This window comes from Coturnix japonica, chromosome 34 (genome assembly GCF_054131305.1).
Source record: "Coturnix japonica strain WE chromosome 34, WE-NBRP24, whole genome shotgun sequence".
Lineage (NCBI taxonomy): Eukaryota > Metazoa > Chordata > Aves > Galliformes > Phasianidae > Coturnix > Coturnix japonica.
The window spans coordinates 1,514,743-1,526,783 of NC_140696.1; the positions used below are offsets into that span (position 1 = coordinate 1,514,743).

The following is a 12,041-nucleotide window of genomic DNA, read 5'->3' on the forward strand; positions in this document are numbered from 1 at the left end:
AATTCAGGAAATTCTGATCACTCCAACCATTTGAGCTTACACAGGAAAATCTTTTGCTTTAGTGGAAAAAATATAAAAACCTGTAAGTCTGCTAATGAAATGTTAGTCTGCAGTGTTACAGCAGCTACTGCTATGAAATTCTTTCCTTTGTGGTGGTGACATCCATCTCCCATTGCCTTAGAATCCTCCTTTTATCAACACTGTTAAAAGTGGAAGTGCACCAAACTTTAGGAGAGATTTTTCTTTTTGTTCTAATAATAAAATTTTAATTCTTGTGCTTTTAAGACACGGAGACTAAAAGATTGCCAAAATGTTTTCTTACTGCATGAGGATGAGAGAAAATAGTCTTTTTTTTTCACATTGACTGGAAAAAGTATCTGAATGGAAGAGGCATGTAAACTCCGGTGTAAAATTGCAAACTTTGTGTAGACCAGAAAGGATTTTGCCTTTGTGGAATTAATATAACATTCCAGTTCAGAACTTTGTAAAATGATTTGAAAAATGACAGCAAGGCAGTCAACCCAGTTGTTACAGGGAGATTAGTTTCCCAAATTGCAGAGACTTCAGGTACAATTTTCATGCAATCCTATTCAGTAGGTCTTCATTATTGAATCTGGATAATTCTATAATAATGTTGTATTGCTGTAAACAAGCCTACCTCATTAGTACTGGTACTTGCTTGAATAAAGCTTTATTGAATATGAGTAATAGAAGGATTGTGCTCTCTCTAGTGCTGGAATCAGACTGTTGTGAGATTAGGGGCACTGAAATCCAGCATCAGTTAAAATACTGTTGCAAGACACAGAGCAGCTTCTTGCAGGCTGGCAAGACTTGTCGTTGCTGTTCTGGGAATCGACACAGAATTACTCACTTGTACAGGAGAGAGAAGTTAGCACTTGTTGGTTCTTCACAGTTCCCGTTAGGTTGAAAATAGACTGAAACTGCAGGCAAAACTGGCATGCACTGTTGCCATTACAACAGAAGAAAAGTTTGCAGAGTCAGTCCATATGACAAGGCCATGTCTGCACAGTTTTTCCAGTTCTGCTTGCTTTCTTTCCAAAAGCCAGCAGCAGTCCCTGAAGCTCACATCCTCTATCCTGCTCTCCATCTCTGCTGAGTAAGCAGCAACAGCCTCATGGAGGTCCAAGCACCTTTCTGAGCCAGCAGACTGAGCCATGGTGTGGTTAATGTTGGATTTCCTATGTCAGGATAATTACAAGTGAATCCGTGATCAGATTGTGACTTTGATGGGTTGTAAAAGCATAAACTCTGACATTGCTGAGATAATATGGAATGAAGTCTTAAAACCTGCTGCATGGGCTGAATAATGGGAAGCTTAGTGAAACAGGATGTAATCCCATAAATGGATCAGTTTGTTTACCCTCTGTGTGCTACACCAGCCCAACCCAAAGGGATTTCAGTGTCACCAGGGCTCGTGTTGGCTGTGGAAGTGCTGCAGGGGTGGGGTGGAAATGAAGGCATAGAGGACCTGCAGGTTGCTGTCCCTGCACTTCTAACATTCACCTGAACCCTGAATTTCTTCCTCTGCTGGTAATGCTCACAGCTGGATGAAGCAGCACCCAGTGTGACCCACTGGAAAGGCGGTGCTTTTTGCTGTCAGGTCTTGCAGGTAGTTAAGTGCTGTGGCAAGCCAGTTTGCTGGTGTATAGGTTACTATGCAGACACGAACTTGGTCTATTAGAAATGCTGATGCAGTTCTATGGAATTGGTGTTGGGAGAAAAGCTTTAGAACAGTATACCCCTTCCCTGCTGTGTGCTCCCATGAGTGATCCGTGCTACAGGGAAAGGCTTATTTATTTTCCAGGAAATAATCCTCATTGTTTATTTTAATAGATGGCAGAGTTTAATGGGAATAGCATAGATTTTTCTTGATTCTGCATTGTGGGTTTTCTACTTTATAGATACCTGGAAAAAATGCAGTTGGGAGTGGGGACGTGACATGCAGTGAGCCAATCAGTTCTGGCACTGTCGTGCTGCCTGCTTGCTCTTCCTGTCCTGGCATGCAGCGAGCTGCACCACAACGTGCCATGATGTCAGGGTTGTGCTCAGTAGGCTTTGGGGTTCAGACCATTTGTTTTCCAAGTCAAAAGACAGAAAAGTAACAACTGTGCAACTCCCCTCTGAAATGGCAATGATGTGCAAGCATTTTGTTTTCCATTTTCAGCAACAGCTACAGGCATATGCGGCCTGGGTAAATTCCCAGCTGAAGAAGAAGCCAACAATAAAGCCAGTTCAAGACCTGAGACAAGATCTCAGAGATGGAGTCATCCTTGCCTCACTTATCGAGATTGTAGGTCAGTAATGCCATATGGCACTATTTTTCATCTTGCAGTTTTAGGGCTCCAGTAAAATGGTCTGGCCTTGGCTCTGACATCTGTTGGGCAGATTGAAGAGCGCTAATGATGGCAGCAGAGCTTGGGGGGAGGGTTACTTGGAAAGAAAACAATCATAAAGCAAATCATAAATACAGTTCCATTAAAGGCCATATGTGTTAGCAGACAGCTGCTAAACAGCCAAATTGCAGACCTTACGAACTATGTATGTGGTCTCTCAGGTATCACGTGACAAACACATGGAATCCTGTCCAGGACCCAGTAACTCCCACAAGGCTGGAACAGTTATAGAAGCATTTGTCTTATAAGGGAATGGTGTTAGTGTATGGTATTGTTGGAAGAGTGATCTGCTTGCTGAAATTCTGATATTTATAAGAAGTGAGAGCAGAATCAGCTCTGAGGGATAATTCTGCCTGTCTCTTTGCAAAACACTGTAATATATCCACTCATAAGGTTACTGTGGCTCAGGAGTAATCATGGAATAAGGAAGTACACTTAAAAATGCTCCTTTGCTAATAGTGCATTATAAGGTCTACCTAGTTATTCCTGGTACGAAGTATAAGCAGGACAAGAAATGCATGTCTTCTTGCAGTCTATGACAAGACATAAAATCAGTATCACACCTACTATCAGTACTGGAAGTGACACTGTCACTACACTGTTGTCTGTAATAATTTTTTTTGCTTCTTTAGCTGGTGAGAAGCTGAATGGTGTTCAGGTCAACCCGACCAGCCAGCAGGAGATGAGGGAAAATGTGGAGAAAGTCTTACAGTTTGTGGCGTCAAAAAAAATACGTATGCATCAGACATCAGCAAAAGGTATGAGCCCCTGGCAGTTGCCACAAGTGATTCTAAGTGTTGAAGGCCTAGTTCTACTTTTGTTTCATATGAAACAGACAGTATGTTGATCTGAGGAGGAGTTTTTTTTCCCCTGTAGTTTATTAACAGAGGTGACAGTCTGTGTCTTTTTCTTTCCTGCTAGTTCTATTCTTCAGACACCAAAGCAAATAACCAGCCTTCATACTTCCAGTGCCTGTGATATTATTTTAAGGCTGTCTCTGAAATTTGGAAGTCTTATCCCTTTTATGTTAATAGATTTTGAGTATCTCAAACTAAGATATTTTTTAAAAATCCTGAAAGAATTTTAAAAAGGCTGAAAATGCAGTGAACACAAGATCAACATGCTTGAACCTGTATGCTGGAGGAAATGCTTTGCATGAAATAACTAAATCTAATCAGTTAATATTTGCAAGGTGCTACAAACAGTTTAAGGTACCTTATTGCTGAAGAAGCATGTTGCTAATCTCTGGTCTTCAGTATTAAAGAAAAGTGCACTTACTGAAGTGACTGCCATTACAGTGGTTCTTTTCAGTAACTACTGTGCTCTTTCCAGGGAGCTTTCAGAAATTATAATATACTGTAATTTGACCTGCTGGACTGTTGGAAATGGCCACAGGGGGGAGGAAGGCTTAAGACTGTCCAAAGCATTTAAACATGTGATCAGTAGGTGGCAGTCAGTTTGCTGTGAACAAAACAAGCAGAGCTAAACATCAGTGCTGTAATGCAGTTCTTCTTGTGTAGTCCTTATTCACTGGAGTGATCTCACTCAATTACATTCATGTTGTTGGTCAGATGCAGCTCTGGTGGCATGTAATGTTAATGTTATTGTCCTTGGTTTTATTTGTATTTTGTAGATATTGTCGATGGTAACTTAAAATCTATCATGAGGCTGATCCTCGCCTTAGCTGCTCACTTCAAACCAGGCTCTGGAAGAGCTGTGAATCACAGCCCTGCTGGCATGATGGGGAAGAGCTCAGCAGCATCATTTGTCAGTCATAGGCCCTGCTCAGCTGCTGCAGTGGCCCAAGGGGCGGTGGCTGCACTGGCAGATGTTCGCCAAGATGTATTGCAGTCTGGCCGGGATGTTTTCCGGCACAGACAGAGGTAATGAATTTTTCCTAGTTATGTGTGGTCAGACAGTGTTAGCAGGTGGACACAATTCATTTCAAAATAGATGCCTCTTTATCCTGACAATTCCTGACATAAGGCAGCTTAAATTGTGTCAAGATACAAGAAGATACAAACCACTGCTGTCTCACTAAAACCTGAATTGCTGGTGGCCTAACAAAGGGGATTGTTCATGTAGCCCAGATGCCTCATAATGGAAATTACAGGTATCCCAGGTCTTTTTTGGATTTTACAGCAAAACAACTTCTGAACTTGTGTTCACCGAAAAAGCACATGTCTTTATGGCCAAGACAAAGGGACCTCTGCTGCTACATCTTCCCCATTTCAAGCTGAACACAGTGCCATCTAGGTGCTTTCTTCTTGCAGAAGTTCCCATTTCAAATGAAACAAAGCTAACATCTTATCTACATATGCTGCTTAAAGGTTTGCAAGCAGTTGTTGCCAGAACTGCGGTCTCGGTCCTGTTGTACATATTCGTTCTGCATTCAACGTTCTGCTCTCCCCAGTGTTCCATTTACTGCTATGTCAGCAGATGCAGTGTTGTGTGTTGTTAATCAGATGATGCATCCTACCATGTAAATGGAGGAGTTCTGGTGATAATGAGGGGAAATTATCCATGTACAGAAGGAATGTGTAATTTTGAATGCACATTTAACACTTGCAAAAGGTGCAATGTGGATTATAATAGTAATGACATTTAAATGGAGGCCAGATGGCTGTCTTTTGAGGGTTTCATTTACACAGCTAAAGGTCATTTGCTCATTTTATATTGGCTTAGGGGTGTACCCATGAGGCAGCGTGGAAGTGAGGTTGAAGTTGTTTTTTTGTTATTGATGGTGGGTTTTTTGTTTGTTTGTTTTATTTGTTTGTTTTAATTAAATGCTAAAGATTTCTCTTCCAAAGATATTGGGTTAGGGGTTTGTCAGAGAAACACACTCTTTATTCTGTTTGCAAATTTTGCTCTTTTCCTTGCCTTCACAGAGCTTTTCTGGTTCTCTAGTCACAAAATTAAGGATGAATGCAATGCCTTCTTTTTATATCAGTCTTTAATAGTTAGACCAGTTATCTGACCTGGATGTCTGGGGTGGGGAGCAGAATAAACCCCACCACAATTCAGGTAGAAACATTTAGAGACCTGCTGTTCCACTTGGACTGTCAGAAGTTCATGGCACCAGGTGGGATCCACTCAGGGGTGCTGAGGGAGCTGACAGATGTGTTTGCCAAGCTGCTTTCCACCATCTATTAGCAGTCCTGGTCATCTGGAGAGGTCCCAGATGCCTGGAATCTTACTAATGGGATGCCCATCTATAAGGGTCATGAGGAGGATCTGGGAAACTACAGGCCTGTCAGCCTGACCTTGGTGCCAGGAAAGGTTATGCAAGGATCATCTGGATCGTCTTGAGTGCAGTCACACAGCATATGCAGGACAACCTGGGGATCACACCCAGCCAGCATGGGTTCATGAAAGGCAGATCCTACCTGATCAGCCTCATCTCCTTCTGTGACCAGGTGACCTACCTGATGGACGAGGGAAGGGCTGTAGATGTAGTCTACCAGACGTCAGCAATGCCTTTGACAATGTCTCCCACAGTATTCTCCTGGAGAAGCTGTAGCCCATGACTTGGACAGGTGCACTCTTTGCTGGGTAAAGACTGGCTGGATGGCTGGGCCCAGAGTGTGCTGGTGAATGGAGTTACATCCAGCTGGTGACCAGTCACTGCAGGCTTGAGGCAGAGTAGCTGGAAGGCTGTGTGGAGGGAGAGGACCTATGGGTGCTGGTGGTAGGTGGACAGTTGGACTAGACGATCTTTATCCCTAATTATAGAATCAGAGAACTGAAACCTAATTATAGAATCAGAGAACTACTCAGGTTGGAAAAGACCTTTAAGATCATCAAGTTCAACCTCAACGTAACCATACTACCCTAACTCTAAAAACACATCTCTAAATCCTAACAATACTATGATTCTGTGAGTTTAAAAGGGGGGGCTTCTGTTTGCCTTTGTTTCCCTCTCACCAAGATGATGAAGTGGAGCTCCCTGTGGGAAAGCTTTTTTAGTTGGAAGTTTTCTAGCTGTTCCCTCCCTCCTGCCTTTAGCTTTCCTCCCTTCTTCCTTGAAGACCAAAAGAATTTCTGCCCCCTACTACATGAGGCATCACTCATTCTTTGATTGTTAATTCCAGAAACAGCAGTATGGATGAGGAGATTGAAACCCCCTACTGGAGTGTTCGGGCACTGGTGCAGCAGTATGAAGGACAGCATAACATACCCTTGGAGTCCCAGTCCTCCAGGTAAGGAACTTTACTGCCAAGTCATGACCTGTCACGATTATTTGTCAGGCACTGCCTGAAATGCTCTTTGTCATTGTAATGGAAGAAATGTGGGGGAAAGGAACTTAAATCACACAAACGTTGTTGCTGGTGGAAATGGGCGTGAGGGGCGTGTGGATGTGAACAGCTCTTAGAAGCACACAACATTCTTTAATCCAGTCTTGCAGTCCCTGGATGATCTACAGTTGTCTTCATTGGCATCATGTTCTCATCCAGCAGCTTCAATTGTTTCTAGATTTACAGTTATGTCTATTACCCTTCCATCCTCCAGGCTTTCACTTTCAATCTAAAATGCAACATTATTTGGCTGAAAAATCTCCTGCGTGTTGCTTTGATGCCTCAAAAGTTGGAGTTCACTGTAGTTTCCATTGGAGCTGGCTTTGCTCTTTAAAGGCAGACTTGGATGTTGTGAAGTACCTGTTCTGTGCTATAAACTGCCTTCAGTTTCTTGACTGCGCAAGTAAAGCAGGGCCAAGCTGGGGGAAGTGGAAGGCCTTCTAAAAAACAGAATCTGTGGAAGCCAGGATTGGTTAAAATAGCAGCATGTAACACATTTCCAGTATGAGGTGGTATAACTTGCAGCTGTGAAGCTGGGGAGCGTGTGCCAGTCACAACACATAGACTGGTGCCTTACAAGCCCTTCTCACTCCTCTTTGCTTTAGGGAATAACTCAGAACTCTTGCCCCCATTTACTTCAGCAGGCAGGGAGAACACGTGGCTACTCTGATTTTCATGGATATAGGAGAGACATTGTAGATAGCAGAAGAAAAACTACATTATGATGGGGGAGTTGATCTACTGTGGGTAGATTTCTGGTAAAGAACAGCCTTTCTCTTTTTCCCCAGATAACAAGAAACCAGCTTGCACACTGACTGAACATACTAGGTTTCCCTCTGGGTATGATCCTTTGCTCCATTTACACTCTTCAGGAGCTAAGAGCTGTGTAGGCATGGCTGCAGCAATTTGATTCAAAATTTCCTGTCCCCAGTGTAAGCCCTAACTCCATTTCATTGCCTCTCTGTCTTGCCAGGGCCACTCCCTGAGAGCGTCTCAGCTGGGCTCTCATGCAGAGATGAGAAGGTTCATTTTCTTAGGGCTAATTGCCACTGACAGTTTCTCGGGACACAGGATTTCTCAGCTCCATACTATGAAGAGGCCTCTGAATACCTGAGCATTAGGATCACTTGTCCAACAGAGAAGGAAAAAAAAAAAAAAAAAAAAAGGAAACACAACCATTTGTACTTCTGCACAAAATTTGTTTTGTGTAAATGTGAGGTCTGCTTTAAACATAGGCACACATACTTGAATGGGTGTGGAAACTCCCTGTGAGCTAGTGCCTCCACATGATGTCAGTAGAGAGTGTACTTTGAAGTTGTTGTTTCAGGGGAAGGAAAAAAAATTCTGGTCCAGGACACAGCACTTTCTTGGTTAATGTCACAGGACTTTGGTGTTAATTCTTGAACTGAAATCTCAGCAGGATAATGACTGAACTATGCTGCCTCCCTGCACTCACTGTTCATTTTATGGTAGCCATAGGTACTCTCCTGTCCTGTCAGGCAGGGGTTGTAGGACAACAGCTGTTTGTGGCTGTATTTTGCTGTTCAGTTAAACTCTGTGTACAAATCCTACATCGCTTTGTTTTTTCCCTGCTGTGCCAGGAGTTCCTTTCCCATATGGAAATGGTGACACTGTTGCTGATAGGACATAACATGGTGAAAGCCTTTATGTCATCATTGACTTCCAAAATTTACTGTGGGTTCAAAAAACATTCTGCCACGCAGGTCTGTTTCTGTTTGGAACTTTAAAACCTGTTTTGTTTTTTTTCCAGGAGAAAAATAGCACATCTCTACACTGGAGCACAGTGTGTCTTGTAGGCATTGTGAATGTGAGCTGATGTGGGTGGATAGAGGCCTGGGGCCAAAATAGTGAGGGCTGATGTGTTTGGCAAAGCTTTAATTCTGGAAACTCTGTGTGGTGCTTGGGAAGAAGGAAAAAAGCACAGAAACACTTTTTGCGTTGCCTAATTTCACTAACAGGAGCTGTTTATCTGGAGTTTAAGGTCTTGAAACTACCAAAAATTGTTCTCAGTGATCAATCTGTGCTCATTTATCTGTGCATAAGGAGCAGAAGGGGGGCCTGAGCCTTTGCAGGCTGCCCAGTGTTTTTCTTATCCTACAGTTCTGCTAATCCTGTGCTATGGGATGCACAGAGAGCTACTGGCAGCTCAACAGGAAATGATCAGAGATTGGATCAAGCTGGGGCTAAAACAATTTTAATTAAAACTGGGAATATGCTGCAATATGTAATTAAATTTTAATCACAGTATCTAGAGAATAGGAAAATTCCCTACCTATCATGGATTTTTGTTACCTCAGAGAAGAGGGTCAGAAGCTGTGCTGTGTTTATCAGCTAGGAGACAGGCTGGGAGAGACGTGTGAGTGCTGGGCTCTCTCTGTCGCCAAAGGGCAAGACCATAGCTTTGACACAGAACTTGTGTGTGAGCAAGGAGAGAGTAGATTTGGGCTTATCTGACGCCGTTAACGGGAGGCAGAGCAATTACAAACACATAGGTTGGCTGCTGAACTGCAGGAAGAACTGCCAAGTGGGGAAGGATCTATTTATATCAAGTGTTACGAAATCAGGAATATCTATATTGCCCTGTTACAGGGCACCAGTCACCGCCTGGTGCCTCAGAAATAAGACTCAGTAGCAGCGATACTCTGTATTTTGTTTTGATGTGTTGATGCTCACAATGGCCGTGCTTTCTTCTAGCTCTGGTCAGTGATGTGCCCAAAGAAAACAGGAGCAACGTGACCACCAGCTCCTGGCAGTGTCTTCTGCTGGCAGCGGGTTCTGTGGTGAAAATTAGATTCTTCTTTCTCTTCCCTTATGGAAAAATTTACAAGCTTAGCTTTGCAAAGTAGCTGAGCAACAAGCCATTGTATTAGTGAGATGAGGTCTGTACCAGCAGCCACCCCCTCCTAATAATTGTGTTGCTGCTGAGCCTGTCCCAGGGCAGCACTTCCTTTCCATATCAGCTATTTTCTGCATTAACTCTTCAGGGAGTTTGCAGCCTGAATATCAGAATTCCCAGAGACAAGATATCTAATAACCATATGTAATAGAAATGATTCATGGAAATTTTGCCGAAATCAGGCTGATTCCCAGGCCACCGAGCCCCTCGCGCATCCCTCCTCCCCTTCCTTCCCCTTCCAGCAGCCCTCCCTCCCCCTCTCTGAGGCAGGCAGCTCGGAGAAAGGCTGTGCCTCGTACAGCCGTGTGACAGCAGGAGGGAGAGGGAGCTGGAGCCAGCGAGGAAAAGGAGCCGTGCGCGCGGCTGGGAAGAGCTGCATGTCGCCTTCTGAGCCAGCGTCAGAGTCTGGAGGAGCAGGGAACCCACTACCTGCGGGAGCACCTTCTCTTGGCTGTTTGCTGGCATCTGCAGCAGGTGCTTGGAGTCTGAAGAGGGCAGAATGGGATGAGAAACGCCACTGGCAATCCAGATCAGTCTTGTGATGCAAACAACTGGGTGTGCAGCTGACCAAAATGCAGCAGCAAGAGACAAATAACCCGGGAGGAAAATCAGCAAAAGCAAAACCCAGGCAGCAGAATTTCCTGACTCTGCAATCAAACCCGTGCACAGGGGCTGCTAATCTGCCATCAGGCGGTTTCTTGCAAAGACCTTGAGGGTTTGGTTTTTTTTTTTGGCTGTGAATATTTCAGCTAATGTGAAGCAGTCTGGCTTGCAAATGTTTCTCCAGTAGTTTGACAAGAGCTGGCATCTTCTGCACTGAATTCTGAGCATGTGAAGGAACGAGACATTTTTGTAGCTCAAATCCTGAGGCTTCCCAGGAAACGGATTCTGTGAGGCGAGAGGTTAAAGTGGGATCATGGGTGGGAAGCAGGTCAAATGGTGAGCGATTGTTGCCATTGTCATTCGAAACAGCGGGGGTGGAGTGTTTATTAAAATTGTGGGAGTTCATGTTTATCGCTGGGGCTGTTTCCCTGAAGCCTGGGCTGTGCAGACACTGACATCTCTGGGACTCAGCTGAGCAAGGATATGTGGGTTAAGAATCCAAGAGGTGGTGAAAGGAATAAAGTGGAACAGTTTGCATCACAAAAATGGGAATAGCTTTAATTTCCCAGTGTGTATTTCTGCATGTTTTAACCATGAATTATGATATACTTTAAAGAGAAAATCATGTAAGTGGATATTTCATGCTCTAAGTGACTTGACAACTGATAGAAAAAGTGTAGCAATGTTTTCAGCGTTAACTCATTGATGGCGTAATGAATGGAACCACATGATCCCTGATACTGCTTCATCAGGCATCTGCACGCATTTCAGTGTCGCTTCCACTGTTTGGCACGGTTTTAGAATTTGTTTCTGGTGCCATGTAAAACCTCTGGCCTCTTTAAATAAGGGAGCTGCCTAGACAGGGGACCATGGACATAGGAATGTCTAAGTGATTGTCTGTAATAGTGTATGGTGTGGAAACCTGTAGTGACAGTACAGCCTATCCCTGCCCCAACTGGGGGTCTTTGTATTTCTTTTGGGCTGTGGATCCAGTTCTGAAAGGTGTAGATTTGGGGAGAGAGGGAATGTTATTTCCATGTTCTGTATTCCCTTGTTTTTTATATCTTGCATGTTCTGTTCACTTTTCCTTCCAGTTCTCTGCTCATACCTCAGTTTTGCCACCTTCTCATCCAGTAGTTGCTAATGCTGTTTTTCTTGGATGTCTCTCATCCTTTAGCCTTTAGCGTGGATGAGAACCAGCAGGGTGCTTCCTAGTGGCCATATCAGGATGATGGCACATTCAAAGTCTCGGTTGGAGGGGGGAGGGGGAAGTGAAGATTTCTTGCTCATAGGAAAAAAATCTTTCAGATAATGGACCTGTTAGATCAGCTGAGCTTTGTACTTATGCTGTTTGAAAGCTCCAGCTATGATCCTTATTGTGTAATGCAAAACCCAGGTATATTAACTGGTCTCTCAGTTATTTTACATGGTATGCTCATTCAGTGATAAGCAGTAGCAAGCAAATGGTTGCAAATATTATATATAAAATGTGTTTAATTAAGGACTGCTGTAATGCAGTTGGTCTTCCTGAAGGTAAATCCTTCGGCAAAGTCAGGTGGCCTGGAGCCCTTAAGCAACCACACGCCCTGTTTGAGCAGGACGGAACAGGCACAACTATTAGAGATCCCCATTAGAAGGTTATAGTTTTTTCACTTATTAATTCACCTTCATCTCTTTCTTTAATGTGGTGAAAGTCTAAAAAGAGCAGACCTTTAAAACTAGGTTGTTTAGAAGTCTGTAGTATAAATGAAAAATAAGCCAGCACTAACTCTGGGAATGGATGAGACAGAGCCGCTAGCAAGTAGTTTTCAT

General features: G+C 43.6%; 1 protein-coding gene across 23 annotated transcripts in view; it reads left to right on the forward strand.

Moving 5' to 3' along the window:
* Positions 1–12,041, forward strand: part of DIXDC1 (DIX domain containing 1) — a 33,237-nt gene that overhangs the window by 8,146 nt on the left and 13,050 nt on the right. For 11 of the 23 annotated variants that reach the window (XM_085525833.1, XM_015883815.3, XM_085525830.1 and 8 more), the window contains 4 exons: positions 2,186–2,315; positions 3,047–3,172; positions 4,048–4,297; positions 6,506–6,613. In XM_085525833.1, the coding sequence (XP_085381959.1) occupies positions 2,186–2,315; positions 3,047–3,172; positions 4,048–4,297; positions 6,506–6,613 (614 nt within the window). Of the gene's footprint in view, positions 1–2,185; positions 2,316–3,046; positions 3,173–4,047; positions 4,298–6,505; positions 6,614–9,923; positions 10,566–12,041 lie in introns of those variants that run through there. The other 12 variants (XM_085525841.1, XM_085525836.1, XM_015883820.3 and 9 more) reach the window with 3 other exon arrangements.